Source organism: Notamacropus eugenii, chromosome 5, assembly GCF_028372415.1.
Source record: "Notamacropus eugenii isolate mMacEug1 chromosome 5, mMacEug1.pri_v2, whole genome shotgun sequence".
Lineage (NCBI taxonomy): Eukaryota > Metazoa > Chordata > Mammalia > Diprotodontia > Macropodidae > Notamacropus > Notamacropus eugenii.
The window spans coordinates 134,308-156,470 of NC_092876.1; the positions used below are offsets into that span (position 1 = coordinate 134,308).

General features: G+C 42.4%; 1 protein-coding gene across 1 annotated transcript in view; it reads left to right on the forward strand.

Moving 5' to 3' along the window:
- The first annotated feature begins 2,772 nt into the window (after window positions 1-2,772).
- The window catches only part of LOC140508072 (uncharacterized), a 41,482-nt gene continuing 22,091 nt past the window's right edge, over window positions 2,773-22,163 (forward strand). Inside the window, exons 1-4 of the mRNA XM_072615804.1 lie at window positions 2,773-2,916; window positions 3,524-3,728; window positions 17,486-17,612; window positions 19,019-19,114. Coding sequence (XP_072471905.1) covers window positions 3,561-3,728; window positions 17,486-17,612; window positions 19,019-19,114 — 391 coding nt within the window. The 5' untranslated portion in view covers window positions 2,773-2,916; window positions 3,524-3,560. The remainder of the gene's footprint in view (window positions 2,917-3,523; window positions 3,729-17,485; window positions 17,613-19,018; window positions 19,115-22,163) is intronic.

Here is a 22,163-nt window from a genome sequence, read left to right on the forward strand (position 1 = left end):
CTACCTTGCTTCTGTGCATCCCAAGAGAGTGAGTGAACCCATACAGGAACTTCCTACCAAGGTGTCCCTTATCTCGCAGGAATTATGTCAGAGTCTGTCGAAGTCTTCCTAGGTACCTAAGGGGTGAACCTCAACTACAGGGCTAGGAAGGTGAAGGAATATTTCATATCCCTTGAATAAAGTAAGTTCACTCTGTTCTTTTGGTGACCTCTCAAGGAATATAACATATGTGAGTTGGCCATGTATTAATGTTCTGGGAACTAGCCATCCCCGGAACACATAGATAATACTTGGAAGATTTGGCTAGTCTTCCTAGTATGTGATTAATTAACTTATATCTTGTGGCCCCTGTATGATATCTCCTTGATGGACAAACATCTGTATTCCCATGGCCATGTGCCTGACCAGCTTGGAACAGTGTGCGGAGCCATTGGCAAAAAGCCTTCTTTGTCTAGATCCCTATAAAATCCCCTTGTTTAGTGTAAGTCCTCGGAATCTCACCCATGGAGAGGATGCTCTGCCTGGGACTACTTGCTCACAATTCAGACCCTGAAAGCTGTATCCCGGGATCCCCCAGCTGAGAAAATTCAGGTGTTGGTGCTTTCCTGAATTGGTGATGTTTTTCTATTTCCTCTTATATCTATATTAATATTGTTATAATTATATTAGTATTAGGCTATATTAATTATTTCTGCTACAGCTCTAAACTGTTCATGCATTTGCCTTTTCTGTAAATCAATAAAATATCCAGCTTCTTCTTCTCAAATGTGTCTTATTGTGGGTGCGAATCTGAATCATAAATTTCCTTAATCACACAGAGGGGGGAAGGGTTTGGGAAACTTAAGGGAAAGGGGAAGACAGGGGAAGCTTACCTTGACTTGAATAATGCCTGTGCCCCATGTTGGATGCCAAAAATATAATGAGGGCTGGAGAGACCTCTGTGGGCCATCTGGGAAAGAATTCATGGATTTTAGGGTTAGAATCAGAGCACATTTAGAATCAGTGCTCCGATTCTATCAAGTGTTATTGAGGTCAAGGTAAAGATATACTGTGCTTTTCAGCAGGCAAGAGTTCTTAGGGAACCTGCAACCTTATAGGGGTACACATAAAGTTTATATAGGACATTCTATAATAAAACATGTGCTAAATATGCTAACTAGGTGATTCAGGGTGGAATTAGGGAATGTTTAAGGAAAATGGTTAGTTCTTAAAGGAACATGCACATTTGGTATCTACTCAGAGTCCATGAGGAAATAGCCCAAGGGAAGAAAATACCTGGAGGTGTGGTTTTAGGCCAGAAAGTCACTAAGTCAACTAGAGGTCAGGACTGACTCAGGAATACCAGGCTGCTCTCATCAATGTCTTGTTAGACAAGATTTAGGGTTAGGGGAGTATGATTGGTCAGTGAGTGGAAAATGTTGCTATAACCCTGTACACAGTCAGCTCAGCCCAGTATACAGTTGGTTCAGACTAATAAGTTCTATAGGTTCAGTTGGCTACTGTAGCAAGAAGGGAGAGGATGGTTGTTGCTGGGACAGGCTGTGTCCTTGGGCTGGAGAGAGACTGACTGGAATACTGTTTTGAGGCTAGGGAGAACAGTGATTTTTAGAGAGAAATATGATTTTAGAATTGGGGTCCAAGCACATGCACCCAAGCACCTCATCCATCCTCTGTTATAAAATCTTTTCTTGTCCCATCTTTGATCTCTAACCTCCATAAAAACCTCTAAGACTACATCATCAATCTGAATCCTCTATAGAAGCAGAACTCCCCCTAATTTCGGGGTCTCACTTAACTTTCTTCCTAAGGAGACCCCTAGACTTCATGTACTAAAGTTCCCAACGAATGGCTATAGATAATGTCTGAGTGAATTCTTTCACACCCAAACCCCTCTCCAAAATTTCCCCTTTTTCCTTCCTTCCTTCTTTCTCCTCTCCCCTCCTTCCGTCTGCTTGCCCCCATGGGATTTTTTCGGTCCCCTTGTTTCTTTTGAGTTGCTTTTTCTTCTGTGTTACACGGCTTGAACTCGTATGGGTTTATGGTCTTCAGGGAGGATGGAGAAGCAGAAGAATGGGAGGTCTGGTGGGAGGGAGGAAGGGAATGAATCCAGACGTTCAAGAAAATGGATGTTAAAAACGTTTCTATACGTCACTGGAAAATACAGAATATAAAATAAATAACATGGGTGATTGAAGAAAAAAATGAAATGGGAAGGGGGGAAGAAATTCGTAATTCCAGATTCTTCATTTGCAGTCCTGCCTCCCTCCTCCTAGAAGGCAAACCATGGGATGCCTACTCTCCAGCAGAGGTCACGCTAGGGCCTTACAGCAAACAAACTAGAGGACAGGACCAAGGACAGCTTCCACGTGCGCTCGCTACGTCATCGCTGACTCCGCCTCCAGCTCCACCTCTAAATCAGGAACCCAGGGATCCCCTGGGGCCCAGCAGGCCGGAACGGGGTGATGCCTGTCACCCAGGGTCTGGGGATCAGTTCTGGGTAGGAAATCTCTGCATTTAATTTACTCCGCTTCGCTCCTGGTAAAAGGAAGGAAAGTGGCAACAGAGAGCTGGAAGGCGAGTACGCCGGGCAGAGGTGGAGATTGGGGAGGGACGGAATGCGCAGGCGCATGGGCGAGGCGGAGGCGGAGGTAGCGAGAGGGACGGAATGCGCAGGCGCCCAGGAGCGGCGGAGGCGGAGGTAGCGAGAGGGAGGGAACGCGCAGGCGCCCAGGAGCGGCGGAGGCGGAGGTAGCTAGAGGGAGGGAACGCGCAGGCGCACAACCGAGACAGAGGCAGGCAAAGGGAGCGAGCAGGTGAGAGGGAGACGGGGCGTGCGCCTGGGGTCCTGCTGTGGTCGAGCGCTGCTCCGGTCCCCGGGGCCGGGGTTGCCCCGTGAGTCCGAGGACGCGGAGCCTGGTAGGTCTCGGGGTCCGGGAGGCGCGAACTCCAGGGAGGGGTCCGGCTGGGTCTGCCCCGCCCCCCCTCAGGGCCCAGTTCCCAAAATGAAGCTCAAGTTTGCGGTGAAGTTTGGAATAGAAACAGAGGGGGAGGGGCGGGGGAGAGCCGCGGGTGGGGGAGGGGCGGAGAACGGGGCGCTGAGGTTCGGGCGGGTCCGGCCCAAGTTCCCCGCCCCGCCCCCCTCCAGCTCTCCGTTTCCTGGGTTTGGGGGTGACCGGGATCGGGACTGGAGCCGGGTCCTTCACCTCACACACTCGGGGCCCCTGCCCCCCAGGTCTGCAAAAGGAAGAGGAGGAAGGGTGACCCCGGACCTCTTGCTTCCCCAACTCGGTGTCCCCCGGAGCCTCCCTGCCCTCCCAGGTCCCCACGTCCTCCAGCCCCCCTCCCTCCTAGGAATGTGTGGGGGATGAGGAGAGGGGCCTCCCAGGAGCCACTGAGGCTCTGAGGGGGCTCATCCCATCTGGGACCCCATGCCCCTCTGCCCCCCGGGGGCAGGAGAGAGGGAGGGGAGGAGTCGTCCTGTTCTGACCGTTTTCATTTCCCTGCCTCTTCTCTCCCTCTGCAGGCTGCAGTCTCTCCCCTGAGGCCGGGGAGGTCCCATTATGACCCTTGTGGGGCCTCAGCCTGCTGCCCTGGAGAAGAGACCTCTCCCCGCTGGGATCCTTCCTTCTCCCTGCCCAGCTCAGCCTGCAGAGGACCCAGGCCTGGCCCCAGCAGGGAGCCTGGAGCCAGAGGGAATGGCCCCTGGGAGCCGCAGCCACCTTCCCCAGGTGAGTGCCGTCTGTGCCCAGACATCATCCACAAGGCCATTGCCATGGGCGTGGAGGATGGTCTATGAGGCAGGAAACACCTTCCTTCTGGGCACAAAATTGAATAATTCAGTTCAAAATAATGCTGTCTGCTTCTCTGGGTTAAAGTGATTCACTGGCCCTTTGGAATATGGACCACAAACTACCCCCTCCCCAAATTGCTGCCCTCCCCTGTTTGTTTTGAAGTTCTCTCATTAGAGTAGGTCAGACAACTTTCCCCCGTCCCCCTGAATCTCCCATCTCCCATTTCTTGGGTCCCATGGGGAAGCATTGGGTATTGTAGAGTTGTTTTCCAGTCGGGTCGACTCTTCAGGTCTTCCTGATCTCATTTGAGATCCTGGAGTGAGGATTTCCTTCTCCAGCTCATTTTCCAGAGGAGGAAACTGAGGCAAACAGGGTGAAGTGACTTGTCCAGGCTCACACAGCTGGGAGCTCCAGCTGCCCCATCGAGGATTTAGAAAGTGGATGTGAGTGCCAGGCCTGGTTCTAAACTTCTCTGGACACACAGGAAGGAAAAACAAGGCCTGCCCTCAAGGCGCTCACAATCTAATGGTCAGTCATTTTACTCACATGTGACTCTGTGACCCCACATCTAGTTTTCTTGGCAGGGATGCTGGAGTGGGCTGTCATTTCTTTCTTTAGCTTATTTTACAGAGAAGGAAACGGGCTTAAACCTGACTTACCCAGGGTCACACAGCTAGTGTCTGAGGCAAAATGGGAGCTCAAGTCCCCCTGAGTCCAGGGGTAGCACTCTATCTGCTGGGGCCTACAAAGGGGGTGTGAGACCCCCTCAAAGACCAGGGTGCCAGGGGCAGGTCTTCTGGAGAAGAATTCACGAACTCAGGCATTGCTGAAGTCAAGGTAAAGATTTATTGCGCTTTTCAGCGGGCAAGAGTTCTTAGGGAACCTGCAACCTTAAAAGGGTACAGAGAAAGTTTATGTAGGATGTTCTGTAGTATCACTTGTGCCAAATGTGGTAACTAGGTGTTTTGGGGCAGGATTAGGGAGTGGTTAAGGAGTGGTCGGTTCTTAAAAGAACATGCACTTTTGGTATCTACTGCGCAGGTATTTTACCCAGAGTTCATCGGGAAATAGCCCAATTCGGGGGCTATCTGGAGGTGTGGGTTTAGGCGTCACTAAGTCAATCAAAGGTCAGGGCTGACCAGGAAAAACCAGGCTTCTCTAGTCAGTGCCTTGTTAGACAAGATTAATGTAATGGAGCATAGGTATGTCCAAGTCTGGGATACACATGGTTGGTCAGCGAGTAGTAAATGTCATTATGACCCAGTGCACAGACTATTCAACCAGTACACAGCTGGTTAAACCTAATGAGTTCTATAGGCGCAACTGGCTACTATAGCAGGTAGTTACTAGGGCACTGTGTGTCCTTGGGCTGGGGAGAAACTGCCTGAGATAGTATTTTGAGGCTAGGGAGAAATGTGATTTTTAAAGAGAAATGTGATTTTAGAATTGGGGCCCATTACATGCACCCAAGCACCTCATCATATCTGCAGTGCCATTTAGCTGACCCTGTCCCAAAGAAGCTCTGTACAGTGTTAAATACAGTTAACTCTGAGAGGGAAGACGAACAGTTTTGGGGACTGGGAAAATAAAGTTTTTCAGAGATTGAAATTTTAGCTGAGACTTGAAAGAAGCCCAGAGGCCAAGGTCAGCATCAGGAACTTCCGAGTCATGGGAGACATTGCAAAGGCTCAGAGTCAGGAAGTGAGGTGTGCTTTGGTCAGAGAGGAGGAGATGGAACAGAGTGAGGTATAGGAAGACTGGAGAGGGAATTGGGGCTGGTTATGTGAACCTACTATGTGCCACCTTATTCAACTTACACATTTTCTCTCCTTTGATCCTGTTCCAAGAATTGTCAGGGTCCTTGCTAGTGACAGACTGGATAAGGCAACGCAGGCTGCAGCCAGACGCACATTTAGGTTAAACTGTCCCTTTTTGTATCTATTCAGACTGTAGGGGCTTCAGGATGTGTTGTGGTGAAACTGTCTCAAAGCATTCTGAGTCAGACCCCCTCTTATCCAAGTATAGACATTTATTGAGATTGTTGCTTCTCATCAAGTAGGCTAAGTTCCAAGAGAAAGCACGATGAATCTTTATAGGGTAAAGATGCAGTTACATAACAGAAATTATGAATATTCAAAAGACTAGAGGGGTTTGTTAAGGGATTAGGTAATAGGGGAGGGGTCCCAGCCATAGTGGAACTGTGTATGCAGTTACACACAATGCATACGGGAAAAGTCATTGGGGAAGTTATGTATGTATGATAATGATATTATAATAAGCCTCTCTACATCGTAAGTTCACTGTAGGCCAGTTTTTTCTTATTGCTCTGGAGGTGCCTACTTAGGGAAAGTCCCTTCCATGATTTTGGGGTCCACATCCTGCTCAGATAGGCTGGTGGTGCTGCTTTCTGATTGGCTGACTGTTCTGGTCCTGTCTGAGACTAGATGGATGTAGTTGTGGTTGTGAGTGCATGGATACATGTGCTGTTTCTGTGGGAAATATGAGGAATGGGTCTGGGGGCAGTGTCTAGCTAGAGTTAGTGGCTGGGATCCCATCGTGGGGACACACCTGCTGCTTCTGTGAGAAATAAGAGTTCATGGACACACCTGTTGTTCTCTTGAGCAGAGAAGTTAGGATCTTGAGTGGGGATGGGGGTAGAAATGGCTAGGCAGGGGCAGTGGGCCTGCTCTTCAGTGGGGCCTATATAAGGAAGTTAGAATATTGATGATGGAATCCTAATAAAGCTGCCCCCAGGCCCAATATTCTAACTTCCTTCGATGGAAATTCAGACTCCATCAGTTCTTTCTCAGGACATGAACAGCATTTTTCCTCAGAAGTCTTTCTGAATTGTCTCAGATCATCATACTGCTGAGAATAGTCAAATCATTCCCATTGATCATTACACAGTATTGCTTTTCCTCTCTGCAGCATTCTCATCTCACTTTGCATCAGTTCATGTACGTCTTCCTAGGTTTTTCTGAAAGCATCGCGCTCATCATTTCCTCCAGCACAGTCGTAATCCAGCACAATCATATACAGCATGTTCAGCCATTCCCCAGTAGTACATTCCTTTGATCTCCACTTCTTTGTCAACACTAAAAGAGTTGCTCTAAATATTTTTGTACCTATAAGTCCTTTTGGTTTTCTTTGTTTTTATTTCTTTTCGTACATACCTGGTAGTGGCATTGCTAGGCCAAAGAATATGCATGGTTTTATAGCCCTTTGGGCATAGTTGCAAATTGATGTGTAGAATGGTTGGATCAGTATACAATTTCACCAACAAGGCATTAGTTTCTCAATTTTCCCACATCCCCTCCAGCACTTGTCATTACTTTCTGTTCTATTAGACAATCTAACGTATGTGAGGTAATACCTCACAATTGTTTTAATTTGCATTTCTCAAGTGAACAATGATTTAGAGCCTTTTGTTCTTATGGCTATAGGTAACTTTGATTACTTCATCTGAAAATTGACTTCATATTTTTTGATCATTTATCAATTGGGCAATGGCTCTTATTTTCATAAATTTGATTCAGTTCTCTATATATTTGAAAGACGAGGTCTTTACCAGAACAAATTGTTCTCATCTGCCCATTACACCAGAGGAAGTCATCACATGCTTGGGGTAGACACCCCCATAACTTAATGGATGTGAGACCCCTTGGTTACCCTCAACCTGGTTTGGCCCATCTGCCGAAATGGTTTACCAGGGTGTGGCCACTGTGCATGCTGCAGTTTCTTGGAGCCACAGGTGAGAGTCGAATGGAACAGGTGAGCACCAAAGGTGGAAAGAGCCCTAAAAGGATTCGGCAGCCATCACACCAAGGTATTGGTCCTCCCTGAACACACCAGGACCTATGACACTGTTAGTCATGAGGGCTTATGGAAAATTATGTCAAAATTTGTCTGCCTGGAAAAGTTCATCTGTATTGTATGTCAATTTCATGATGGCATGTTTGCCCAGGTATTGGATATTGGGCAATGCTCTCATGCCTTCCCAGTTACCAGAGGAGTGAAACAGGGCTGTATGCTTGCTCCTGTGCTTTTTAGCATGATGTTTTCAGCCATGTTGACAAATGCTTGCAATGAAGATGAACACAGCATCAAGGTCAACTACCATACTGAGGATAAGTTCCTCAGTTTGAAAAAGCTATAAGCCAAGACCAAAGTGGAGGGAGTGCTGGTGCATGATTTTCTGTTTGCAGATGATTGTGCACTCAGTGCAGCCTCTGAAGCTGAGATGCAACAAAGTATGGATCAGTTCTCTGCTGCCTGTGCTAATTTTGGCCTAATAATTAATGCTAAGAAAACACGTGTGCTCCATCGGCCACCACCACACCATCCATATGTGGAACCATTGATTAGAACAAATAGAGAAGTTTTGAATGGTGTGGATAAGTTCACTTACCTTGGTAGTATACTTTCCAGGGATGTACACATTGACAATGAGGTGGATGCAGGCATTGCAGCTCAGTGTTTGGGAGGCTCTGAAGAAAAGTTTGGGAGAGAAGAGGTATTAGACTGACTACCAAACTGAAAGTCTACAGACTGCAAGTCTGCTGTACTGACCTCATTGTTGTATGCGTGTGATACATGGACAATCTACCAGCACCATGCCAGGAAACTGAATCTCTTCCATGTGAACTGTCTTAGGAAGATTCTGAGGATCACCTGGCAGTTTAAGGTGCCAGACATTGAAGTCCTTGCTCGAGCTGAACTGCCAAGCATTCAAACTGTGCTTCAGAGAACGCAGTTCCAATGGTCTGGCCACATTGTTCAAATGCAAAATGTACACTTGCCAAATGGACCTGATAGAATCGAGTGTATTTTTTGGAAAACTCACATAGAGCAGGCGATCACGTAGTGGTCAGAAGAAGCGATACGAGGACACTCTCAAGGTCTCTTTCAGAAACTTTGGATTTGACTGTGTAACATGAGAGACACAAGAAAAAGTGCTGTGCTCTCTGAGCAAAGCAGAATTGAGACAGCACAAAGTAAACATAGGATGTGCAAATTTGGAGTATCCACTTCAAATATTCATACAGACTATCTGTGCCCAACCTGTGGTAGAGCTTTCTGATCTCATATTGATCTGATCAGCCACAGTCAGACACACTGAAACTTCACTTTATCATGGTGATGTCATTTTGGTCCTCTTAGAAAATGAAGGACAACAACCAATCAACCTTTACCAGAGAAATTTGCTTGAAAAGTTTTTTACATTTATGTTTGCTAACTGTATTTCCCTCCATCCTGTTTCCCCCATTTATTATGTTTTTTCTCTCTCCTTTCACCCTGTCCCTTCTCAAAACTGTTTTGCTTCTGGTCACTAACTCCTCTAATCTCCCCTCCTTTTTATGAGCATGCCCCATTCTCTTATCCCTTTCCTTTTCTACTTTCCTCAAGGGTAAGAGAAATCTATCCCCAAGTGAGTATGAATGCTATCCCCTTTCTGAGCCAATTCTGATGAGAGTAAGGTTAAAGTCTTCCCCATCGCTACCTCTGTTTATCCCTCCACTGTGAAGTCTCTTTTATGTCAGATAATTTACCCTATTTTTTCTCTCCCTTTCCCTTTCTCCCAGTACATTCCTTTTTCTCTCCTTTTAATTTTATATTTTTTGATAACTTCTCATCATATTCACCTCACACCTGTGCCCTCTGTCTATAGACTCCTTCTCACTGCCCTCATGCTGAGTGTTCGGCCTTGAGGCCAAAGGGCTACCCGAGTCTTACCTTACCTGTGGCAGGTCTTTGGCAGCCAAACCGGATAAACGAGTTGAGAGAAGAGACTTTCCAGAGTCGAACAAGGGTTAGGCTTTATTCAGGGTCTTGGTTACATGTGCAGGGTGAATTCTTCCTCAGGAGAGAGGAATCCTCCTCCTCCCAAGGAGGCAAAGATCGTACAGCAAGAGAATGGCAGTGGGAGAGGGGAGGGCCCTTCTGCCCTCTAAGGGCCCCTCAGCTAGAAGAGCGCCTTCAGGTTTTCCTGACCCTACTTAAGCTCTCCTGCCGCATAGTTTGCACCTGAATACCATGCCTGCTCTCACCCTTTAGCTAGTCAACAACAGGTGTGCTCAGACCATGGGTTAATCTCAAGGGTGGGATGCTCTCCCCAGCAAGTTTCCCACGGGGAAGAGGTGGAAATGCACGAGATAGCCCGTGTCTCACACCTCAATTCCCAGCTGTTCCCTGGGGGGCCTCATGAGAACTCTGAGGTTTTAGAAGTCCTCACCTTTACCTGCCCGAGACTGTCCACATGAAACTGAGCTTACACCCCCAACACTGAGAATTTTCTTAGGACTTATAAGTATCCCCTTCCCATGTAGGAGTATAGTTTAATCTTATTGAATCCCTTGTGAAATTCCTCTTTCCTGTTTACCTTTTTTCTACTTGCATATTGTATTTGAAAGTAAGATTTTTCTATTTAATTAAACATCTGTTTTGTTCCTCTGAAGAATTATACTCAGTTTGGTGATTCACCAAAGCACCTGTGCTTTCCAGAATATCACATTCTAAACTCTTTGATCCTTTAATATAGAGGCTGTTAAATCTTGTGTTATCCTGGCTGTGGTTTCATGCATACTTGAATTGTTTCTTTCTGGTTGCTTATATTTTTTCTTTCACCAGGGAACTCCACAATTTGGCCAGTTTCCTGGGAGTTTCCTTTTTGGGATCTCTTTCACGTGATGATCAGTGGATTCACTCAATATCTACTTTGCCCTCAACTTCTAGGATATCAGGGCATTTTTCTTGATAATGTTTTGAATGATAATGGCTAGGCTCTTTTTTTTTATTGTGGCTTTTAGGAAGTCCAATAATTTTAAAATTACCTCTCCTGGATCCATTTTCCAAGTCAGTTATTTTTCCAAGGAGATATTTCACAGTCTTCTTTTTTTTTCTTTTTCATTTTGAATGTTTCTTCATATCTCATAGACTCATAAGCTTCCACTTGCTAAATTGTAATTTTTAAGAAATTATCTTCTTCAGTGACGTTTTCTACCTTCTATGGTCAATTCTACTTTTTTTTTTTAATTTGGTCAATTCTACTTTTTTTAAATTTTTATATTAATTTATTTTAGTCTTCAACATTCAATTCCACAAGATTTTGACTTCCAAATTTTCTCCCCTTCTTTTCCCTTCTCCTCACTTCAAGATGACATGCATTCTGGTTACCCTTTCCCCCAGTCTGCCCTCTGCTCAAATCCCCCCATCACCTTCCTCCTCACTTCCTTGTAGGGCAAGATAGATTTCTGTACCCCATTGCCTGTACATCTTATTTCCCAGTTACATATAAAAACAGTTTTAAAAATTTGTTTTTAAAAGTTTGAGTACTAAATTCTTTCCCTTTTTCCCTCCCTCTCCCCCACTGAGAAGGCAAGCAATTCAATATGGGTTATACATGTTAGGCAAAACACTTCCATAATAGTCATGTTATGAAAGACTGACTGTATTACATTCCATTCTAAACTGCCTTCCATTTATTCTGTTCTCTCCTTTGACCCTGTCCTGTTTCAAAAGTGTTTGCTTCTGACTAGCCCCTCCCCAAATCTGCCCTCCCTTCTATCATGCCCCCTCTTATCCCCTTCTCCCTACTTTCCTGTCGGATAAGATACCCAATTCAGTGTATATGTTTTTCCCTACTTAAGCCAAATCTGATGAAAATAAGGTTCATTTATTCCCTCTCACCTCTCCCCTCTTCCCCTTCATTGTAAAAGCTTTTTCTTGCCTCTTTAATGTGAGATGTTACCCTATTCTATCTCTCCTTTCTCTTCCCAATATGTTCCTCTCTCATCCCCTAATTTTATCTTTTAGATATCATTCCTTCATATTCAACTCACCCTATGGCCTCTGTCAATGTGTGTGTGTATGTGTATGTGTGTATGTATGTGTATTTAGGGTTAGGGTTATGTATGTATATATGTACTATTCACTCCAACTGCCCTAATCCTGAGAAAGGTCTCATGAGTTACAAATATCATCTTTCCATTTAGGAGTATAAACAGTTCAACTTTAATAAATTCCTTATGATTTATCTTTCCTTCTTACCTTTCCATGCTTCTCTTGATTCTTATATTTAAAAGTCAAATTTTCTATTCAGGTCTTGTCTCTTCATCAAGAATGCTTGAAATTCCTCTATTTCATTGAATGTACATTTCCCCCCTTAAGTATTATACTCAGTTTTACTGGGTAGATGATTCTTGGTTTTAATCCTAGCTCCTTTGACCTGCATACTATCATATTCCAGGCCCTCCAGTCCTTTAATGGAGAAACTGCTAGATATTGTGTTATCCTGATTGTATTTCCACAATATTCAAATTGTTTCTTTTTAGCTTTTACCCTTCTCCTAAGAACTCTGGGATTAGGCTACAATATTCCTAAGAGTTTTCCTTTCAGGATGTCTTTCAAAAGGCAATCAGTGGATTCTTTCCATTTCTATTTTGCCTTCTGGTTCTAGAATATCAGGGCAGTTTTCCTTGACAATTTCTTGAAAGATGATGTCTAAGCTCTTTTTTTGATCATGGCTTTCAGTTAGTCCAATAATTTTAAAATTATCTCTCCTGGATCTCTTTTCTAGGTCAGTGGTTTTTTCAATAAGATATTTCACGTTGTCCTTTTTTTTTGCATTCTTTTGGTTCTGTTTTATGCTTTCTCATAAAATCATTAGTTTCCATTTGCTCTATTCTAATCTTTAAGGGATTAATTTCTTCAGTGAGCTTTTGCACATCCTTTTCCATTTGACCTATTCTGTTTTTTAAGGCACTCTTCTCCTCATTGACTTTTTGGACCTCTTTTGTCATTTGGGTTAGTCTATTTCTTAAGGTGTTATTTTCTTCAGTATTTTTTGGGTTCTCCTTCAACAAGCTGGTGACTCATTTTTCATGATTTTCTTACATCACTCTCTTTTCTCTTCCCAATTTTTTTCTCTATTTCTCTTACTTGATTTTCACAATCCGTTTTGAGCTCTTCCATGGCCTGAGATAAATTCATATTTTTCTTGGAGGCTTTGGATATTGGATCTTTGGCTTTATTTTCTTCTTCTGGTTATGTTTTGATTTTCTGTGTCACCAAAGTAAGATTCTATAGCCTGAGGTTTTTGGTTTTTTTTGCATTGTTTGGTCATTTTCCCAGCTACATACTTGACTTTCTAACTGTTTATTAAGGTAGGACTCTGCTTCCAGTTTATAGGGGGTCCTGTCCCAAACTTCAGGTATTTTTCACAGCTATTTTCAGAGATACTTCTAGCCTGTAAATTTTCAGTTCTTCCATGGTGGTATGATCAAAGGAGAGGTGTTCAAACATTCTTCTCTTCTTCATAAATCTGATAAATACACTATTCTTTGCTCCCTAATTATTTATAGTATCGGTCTTTATACCTAGATCATGTACCCATTTGGACTTTATTCTTGTGTACGATATCAGGTATTGGTCTGGGCCTAATTTCCACCACACTGTTATCCAGTTTTCCTAGCAATTTTTATTGAACAATGAGTTCTTATCCCAGAAGCTGAGGTCCTTGGGTTTATCAAACAGTGAATTGCTATATTCATTGACTACTATGTCTTGAGTACCTAACCTATTCCACTGGTCTATCCTTCTGTTTCTTAGGCAGTGCCAACTGGTTTTGATAATTGCTACTTTATGATACAATTTGAGATCTGATAGAGCTAGGCCACCTTCCCTAGCATTTCTTTTCATTAGTTCCTTTGATATTCTGGACCTTTTCTTCTTCCAGATGAATTTTGATATTATTTTTTCTAGGTCTAAAAAATAATTATCTGATAGTTTGATTGGTGAGGCACTGAATAAGTAAATTACTTTAGGTAGAATTGTTATCTTTATTATATTGGGTCGACCTACCCACGAGCAACTGATGTTTTTCCACTTACTTAGATCTGACTTTATTTGTGCAAAAAGTGTTTTGTAATTGTGTTCATATAGTCCCTGGGTTTGTTTTGGCAGGTAGACTCCCAAATATTTTACAGTGTCTACCCTAGTTTTAAATGGGATTTCTTTTTCTATCTTTTGCTGTTGGGCTTTGTTAGTAATATATAGAAATGCAGAAGATGTGTGTGGGTTTATCTTGTAACTTGCAACTTTGCCAAAGTTGTTTATTGGTTCTCTGGAATTCTCTAAGTATGTCATCATATCATCTGCAAAGAGTGATAACTTAGTTTCTTCTTTGCCTATTCTAATTCCTTCAATTTCTTTATCTTGTCTAATTGCTACAGCTAACATTTCTAATACCATATTGAATAATAGTGGTGATAATGGACATCATTGTTTCACCCCTGGTCTTACTGGAAATGCATCTAGCTTATGCCCACTGCATATAATGCTTGCTGAAGCTTTTAAGTAGGTACTGCTTATTATCTTATGGAAAGGCCCATTTATTCCTATGTTCTCCAGTGTTTTCAGTAGGAATAGGTATTGTATTTTGTCAAAAGCTTTTTCTGCATCTATTGAGATAATCAGGTTAAAGATAAAAGGTTGGAACAGAATATTTTGTGCTTCACCTGATGTAAAAAAAGCAGGGGTAGCAATCCTAATCTCACACAAAGCAAAAACAGAAATAGATCTAATTAAAAGAGATAAGGAAGGAAACCATATCCTGCTAAAAGGCACCATAGACAACGAAGCAATTTCATTACTAAACATATATGCTCCAAGTGGTATAGCATCCAGATTCTTAGAGGAGAAGTTAAGGGAGTTACAGGAAGAAACAGACAACAAAAGTATACTAGTGGGGGACCTCAACCTCCCCCTCTCAGAACTTGATAAATCTAACCTCAAAATAAACAAGAGAGAAATTAAGGAGGTGAATAGAACTCTCGGTAAGGTAGATATGATAGATCTCTGGAGAAAATTGAACAGGGATAGAAAGGAATATACCTTTTCCTCAGCGGTACATGGCATATATACGGAAATTGACTATGTACTAGGCCATAAGAACCTCATAGTCCAGTGCAAAAAGGCAGAGATAGTCAATACATCCTTCTCAGATCACAATGCAGTAAAACTTATATATAATCAAAGGTCATGAAAACATAAACCAAAAACTAATTGGAAGCTAAACAATCTAATCCTAAAGAATGAGTAGGTTAAACAACAAATCAAAGAAACAATGAACAATTTCATTCAAGAGAATGACAATAATGAGACAACCTACCAAATCTTATGGGATACTGCAAAAGTACTTCTTATGGGAAGTTTTATATCTTTGAATGTCTATATGAATAAAATAGAGAAAGAGGAAATCAGTGACTTGGGAATGCAGCTGAAAAAGCTTGAAAAAGAACAAATTGAAAATCCCCAAGTAAATACCAAATTAGAAATACAGAAAACCAAAGAAGAGATTAATAAAATTGAAACTATTGAACTAATAAATAAAATTAAGAGTTGGTTTTGTGAAAAAACCAATAAAATTGATAAACCTTTGATTTGATTAAAAAAAAGAAAGAAGCCAAATTACCAATATAAAAAATGAAAAGGGTGAACTCACCTCCAATGAGGAGGAAATTAAAACAATAATAAGAAATTACTTTGCCCAACTGTATGCCCATAAATTCGACAATCTAAATGAGATGGATGATTATTTTAAAAGATATAAATTGCCCAGATTAACAGAAGAGGAATTTGAATACTTACATAACCCCATCTCAGAGAAAGAAATTGAAGAAGCCTCAATGACTCCAGGAAAAAATCTCCAAGGCTAGCTGGATTCACAAGTGAATTCTGTCATACATTTAAAAAACAGTTAATTCCAGTACTATATAGACTGTTTGGGAAAATTGGGAAAGGACTCCTCCCAAATTCTTTTTATGATACAAATATAGTTTTGATACCTAAACCAGGAAGAGCCAAAACAGACAAAGAAAATTATAGACAAATTACTCTAATGAATATAGATGCAATACTTTTAAATAAGATTTTAGCAAAAAGAATACAGCAACTTATCACAAAAATAATACATTATTATTAGGTAGGATTTATACCAGGAATGCAGGGCTGGTTCAATATTAGAAAAGCTATTGGCATTATTGATCATATCAACAACAAAACTAACAGAAGCCACATGATCCTCTATCTCTCCTAATTTATTATTTTTTAAATCTTTTTTCAGTTCTTCTGTGGCCTGAGACCAAGTCTTATTTTTCTTGGAGACTTTTAGTGTAAGAGTTTGTACTTTGTTTTTCCTTGTCTCTGTAGTAACTTTCTGTAGTCAGAATTTTTTTCCTTTTTCTAGCCTATTACTTGGCTTTTAACTCCTTTCCAAAGTGGGGCTCTGCTTTCATGGGGGCTGACATACTAGAAGCTGTCACTTCTGCCAAGGTCATGTGAACAAAGGAGAGTTGTGTGTCCTCCTCTCCTGGCCTGTGCTCTGATCTGTGAGCAACCACAGGCACTCTTTCCTCCCCAGGGGCTACAAGCTCTGCTGTGTTTCTCCTCACCTTGGGACTGCCACCCATATCTGAGTGCTGGCAAAGCATCAGAGTCCTGCCCCTGGTGCCAGCAAAGAGACCTCTATCTAGCCAGTTATCTGTGGGCTGAGAGGTCCAGAATCTGCCATAGCCACACCACCACTGATTTTTTCCTGGGACCACATCTACACTATTGCAACCTATGATGGATGTTCCACTCTCAGCCAGTTGGGATGCACCTTTCTCCCTCTCCCCTTCAAGTACACAAATTAAAAATAAAGGACATATAAAGAGAGACTCTATCAACATCCAGAGAAAGAACTGATACATAAAAGTATGTATAGAATAATTTTATATATTTATGCCTATTTGTGTCTAATGGTAGCCATCTCTAGGACTGGGGGGTGGGAGGATGGGGAGAAAGAAAGAAAAGAAATTTCCATGATAACTTTGTCGTGTAATTAGAGGCAGATAGCAAGCTGGACACAGGAGATTTGCAGTTTCCTGTGCCACCATCTGTTTTATTGTATTGCCATGGAAATGCTTGTTTTCTTCCCAGAATTTGAAAATAAATTTCCTTTTTAAAAAAGGTAAAACACAGTTAGTTCCTAATCCCAAGCAACTCACATTCTAGTGGAGGAGATAAGTAAAAATAATTTTATATGTTAGATGTATTTGTTATATACAGGTACATATGTGTACATACCCATGTCTATACATGTATGCACATATTGCATAAATTTGGTCTGGAACTTCACTTTCTTCTACATAATTTCTCTACTTGTTTGGTCTCTATGTCCTTTGGATTGAACTCAGTCTTCCTGCAACTCCATTCAATATGAAACGACACAAATTTACCATGCATATGCATGTGAGAATTATTTTAAAAAAATTTTTTTTAAAAAAGAACCTATCACTTATATCAGTTCTGATAAGGAAGATCATTCCATCACCCTCTCCCATTCTCCACAGATCCACCTACTTCGCAGATAGAACACAGAGAGACACAAACTTTCTCCCTGATTTCACATGAGGTGCATTTCAGAGTAAAATACTTCCCTGTTTTATTCCAACTGATCATATAAAATGCTTTTCTCAAAATTCAATTGGACTCTTAATGACTGTGGTTTTAAGAGTTGACTCTGACTTCCATAAAGGGCATGACCTTTGAATAAATCTGTGAGCTTTAGTTTTGTTCTGTAAATTAATGTGGTTTGGACTGTTTAAATCTAAAGTGTCTTTCAGCTCTACATCCTAAGACTTTTAATGATTTAGGTGTTGGTGACATTCAAGGATGTGGCTGTGGACTTCACCCCAGAGGAATGGGGCCTCTTGGACCATCCTCAAAAGGAGCTGTACAAGGGAGTCATGCTGGAGAACGCACGGAACCTGCTCTCCCTGGGTAAGGATACTTTACCTGGTAACTCTGAGTCTCAATCAAAGGAGATATCTTCATTCCCTGGTGTGCAGGGTCAGGAGCATCTATCACTTATTAGAGAGAGAAAAGTGCTGGTCTCCTATCCTCCTGCTGCCTGGTTTTCCTGTACAATATCTCTGCAGTGTGTGACAGGAATCTGAGGGTTTCCTTGTTGCCTCTGAAGCTGTCTCTCTTACCACTCCTAGGCAGCTTCATATTAGTGTGGAAGAATCTGAGACGTGGAACAGATCTCAGGGCCATTCGGTCTGACCTCTCCCTGGATGTGAATTGTGTCTGTTAAGTGTCTGAAAGCTGCTCAGGCAGCTTCTCCTGACAAGCCCGTACTCTCTGGAATGGGTCTAGGATCTGGAATATTCTTTTTAACAAGCATCAGTTTGTAGCTCATGGCTTCTACTTGTCCTTGGTATAGTGAGTTGGTCCTAAATCCTCCTTCCTTTTACCCTCAAATTCCAGCAGAGATGATGGAAAAGGAAAGGAAGGGAAGAAGCATTTATTTTCACCTACCGTATACCAGATGCTGGACCCAGGGCTTTCTTTACAATATTATGTCACTTCATCCTCATAATAATCTTCTAAGTTTGGTCCTGTTATTCTCCCTATTTGACAGTTGAGGAAACTGAGGCAAATGGAGGTTATGTGACTTGTCCTGTAGCACATAGCTTGTAACGTTGTGAGGCTGATTTATACTCTGGCATGCCTCACTCTAGACCCAAGCCTCTCTCCACTGCACCCTCAGCTGCCTCTAATTTCTAAATAATGGAAAATGTGCAATGAGTCCATCCTTTTGTGAAGATTGGGCGCCAAAACCAAATTTACTGATTCCGACCTGGTTCCATGATCTTCTCCCGAAGGCTCAGAAAACAAATGCTGTCAAACTATCCTTCAGGACTCCTGGGAACCACCCTGGGATTGCCAGGAATAACAGACTGGCCAAGAAATAGAATTTGGACCAAGTAGGGTTTATTGAGTTTGCCAGCAGGAGACTCATCTAAAGAGACAAAGACTTCGCAAATGAGCAGAACACAATATTTCTATAGGTGTGAGGAATGGGGGTTGGGGGGAAGAGTGCAAAAGCTGGTTCATCAAGGTCCCTGTTTCTGGGACTTGAGGCTGGTTCTGCACAATAACCCTTTTTACCCAGTTTTGGGATTCAGAGTTTCTGCCAGAATAGAACATGACAGGATTTGGGGAGGAGGGGCAGGTTTGTCTCTTTCTCAGAACAGGTTGTACAACACATTCTATTTTGGGTTACTTGCAGTACAAGCACCAATGGGTGAGTTACAGTCTCGTGTATGAACATAAGGGAGCAGCTCTAGGTCTGAACACCTTTCCCTAAAGATAACTAAATCCCTATGATTCCCTATGCCCAGGGCTGCCAGTTCCCAGAGAATACATGATCTCTTATTTTGAGCAAAGAGAAGCACCATGGATGGTGGATCAAGAGGGCCTGAGGAGCTGCTGTTCAGGTGAGTGAAGTGAAAGCAGGTATATGAGAACTAGGATTATGCGGGTTCTGTGTTATAGTGAAGCAAGTGCTAGATTTAGGGGAAGAAGACCTGACTTGGAATTCTTTTTCCTGGGTCAGTCACTGAACCTCAGTTTCTCCATCTGTAAAACAGACGATTTGGTCTCCATGGCCTTTCAGCTCCCTTCCGGGGATCAATCTGCGATCCTAAAAAGCATCATTGTTCAGAATTTAGGGGCAATAAATTCTCCTGAAAGTGCAAAAGGGGGATTAAACTTTTCTATGTGAGCTCTTTCCTAGACTTTCTTCAAGTCGGCAAACATCTAGGCATTTGCTACATTCCACATCCTGTGCAAAGCACTGAGCACATAAATCAACACTGGAGCCCACAGACTGGTGGGGGTAGAGAACATACCACATATACTAGGCAGGATAAATAGGAGTTAGTCAAGAGAGGAAAGGCCTACATTTAAAGAGGAGTGGGAAAGGGTTATTGTGGGAGGTGGGGCTTCAAGGAAGGCAGGGCAAAGAAAACCCATGGAGTACGAAGGTAAAATGCCCTGTCCCCAGAACAAAATTGGGCCTGGAGAGAGGATTGAAAAAAGACTGACAGAGCAGAGGAGGAGTAGATGGTGAAGTGCTTTAGCTGCCCTAGAGACGGCCTAATATTTGATACTTGGGCAGCCACCAGAGGTTGTTGTGTAAGTGATGACATGATCAGGTGAGAGTTTTAGGAAGAGGAACTTGATAACTGAATGGCAGATTGACTGAACTAGGGGGAAGTGAGGCAGCTGGACTAACCAGCAGGCACAGACACCATTTCAGGTGTGAGGTGACAGGTCTGAACAAACGGTGTCAGCATTGAAAGAGAAAGGGGTACATGTGAAAAAGGTGGAATCAACAGGATTTTGCAACATTGAATATGGGCATCAGGAGTGTGAAAGTGTGAGAGTTGATGAGGAGTGCATGGTATTTCATTTCTGAGCCTGGACTGTTGGGAGGTTGCTTTGGATAGCATTAGGAGTGTTAGAAGATAGGAGAGTTGGGGGAAAGAGATTGAGTTTCATTTTTGGATGTGGTAGAAGTTGAACCAAGATAGAGTAATGTCACTAAAAACTAGAGAGGGGGATATCGAGAAAAGGGGGAGACTGACAGTATCAAAACCTGTGGAGAAGTCCAGAACAATTAGGATTAAGAAATGGCCATTGAATTTTAGCAATTTTGAGATTATTGGTAATTTTTAAGACATGCGTTTCAGTCGAAACATGAAATTGGGAGCTAGACTACAGTTTCTTTTTTTTCTTTTGACTATTATAAATACCCAAATTAACTGTAAAGTAGAAATGAAGGAACATTTTGTATCTACATACAGAGAAAGAACTGATAAATAGAAATATGTCTAGAATACTTTTACATAAATGTTCCTATTTGTGTCTAATGGTAGCCATGTGTTGGGTGGGGTGGTGAGGGAGAAAAGAAAGGAAAAAAAAACGTTTCAAAGAAAGCAAGGGAAAGGAGTTGGAGACACCAAACGGAAATGGCCCTCTCTGACAGTTTAGATGTAAAGTGGAGGAAAGATGATGAACACCATCTTGTGGGGATGCATGGATTACATGGGAGTGTTGTAAGCATTAGATAGAAATGATTTTATTTGAAGCAATAGGAAAAGTCATTAGAGTGGAACAGAGTGAAAATTGTTGAAGAAACAACATACTAGAGGACGAATGTCCTGGGGTAGAGAGAGATTATTTGCAAGTGTAAGGGCATTTTCTCTAGTGAGCAGAAGAATAATCTTTCCATACAGAGGTCAAAAGGAAAAAGACACCTGATTTATGTGAGATGAGGATAAGAAAGCCTTTCATAAATGTCCAGTTATTTTTTCGGTGGGGAGGTAGGGGGTGGAAGCAAGCCATAATGGAGGGTTAGGGATGAATAAAAAGATTTGGAAGAGCTGCTGTGATGAGTAGCACAGGGAATCAGGGAGATGGCAAAGGATTGCCTTGCCCCAGGGAGGGCCCAGCTTGAGATTATGTATCCTAAATTGGTAGTGGGTCTGGCAGCCTGGTTTCATGATTTTTTTTCTCCATTTAGTAGCACATGAGGAGAAGAGAAACCTTACTCAGTAGTCTTCCAAGGCTAAATTTTGCATAAATCATCAAGCTTTAAGTCCCTTTCCTAATCTCTGAGGCTAATCTCTGTCCCATTTTTGGAGAATCATGGGCCAAGTTCATGTACATGACCACCACATGAGTTTGGGGAACTGGGAGATAGAGACCCACAGGTGTCCTATAGCATGAGACCCTTCCAGAGGCTAGAAAGAAACCTTTGTGATCTTGCAGTTGGTTCTGGTCCAGTTCCATCAGGGTTAGAACCTAACAAATGTGACTTCTTAGAGGTGATTGAGTACAAGAAAGGGATAAAACAGGGCTGAGGCCCAAACATGGGATTCAACAACTAGGAGAGAGAGCAGATTGCGGGGAGTAGAGGTAGAGTGTGGGGACAGCTGTCAGCTCTGGGCCCAGTCAGGAAATCAATAAGCATTGATTAAGTGCCTTCTGTTTTAGCCATTGTACTAAGCCATGAGGATACAAAAGGCACTCTCTCCTGTCTCAGAACTCAAATTCTAGTTTACAAACAAATGCTGATATAGGAAAAAGGGAATGTTTTGGAATGAAAATATACTTAGTTCCACAAGGAAATAAGGGAATAAAAGGGGTGAGGTTAATAATGGTTTAAGAAGGAGAATGGAATTGGGGAGAAAATAGTAAAACTCAAAAGTAATAGCTAGGTTTTATGCAACACCTACTATGTGTCATGCACCATATAAATATTGTCTCATTTTATCCTCATGAGAACTCTAGGAGTTAGGTGCTATTATTATCCCCATTTTACAGATAAAAAAATGAGGTAAACAGAGATCTTATGACTTGTCTAGGGTCACAGGACTAGCAAATTTCTGAGGTGGAATTGGAACTCAGGTCTTCATGATTCGAGACCCAGCATTGTATCCACTGCACCACCAGTTGTATTCTGATTTTTAAACAGAATAT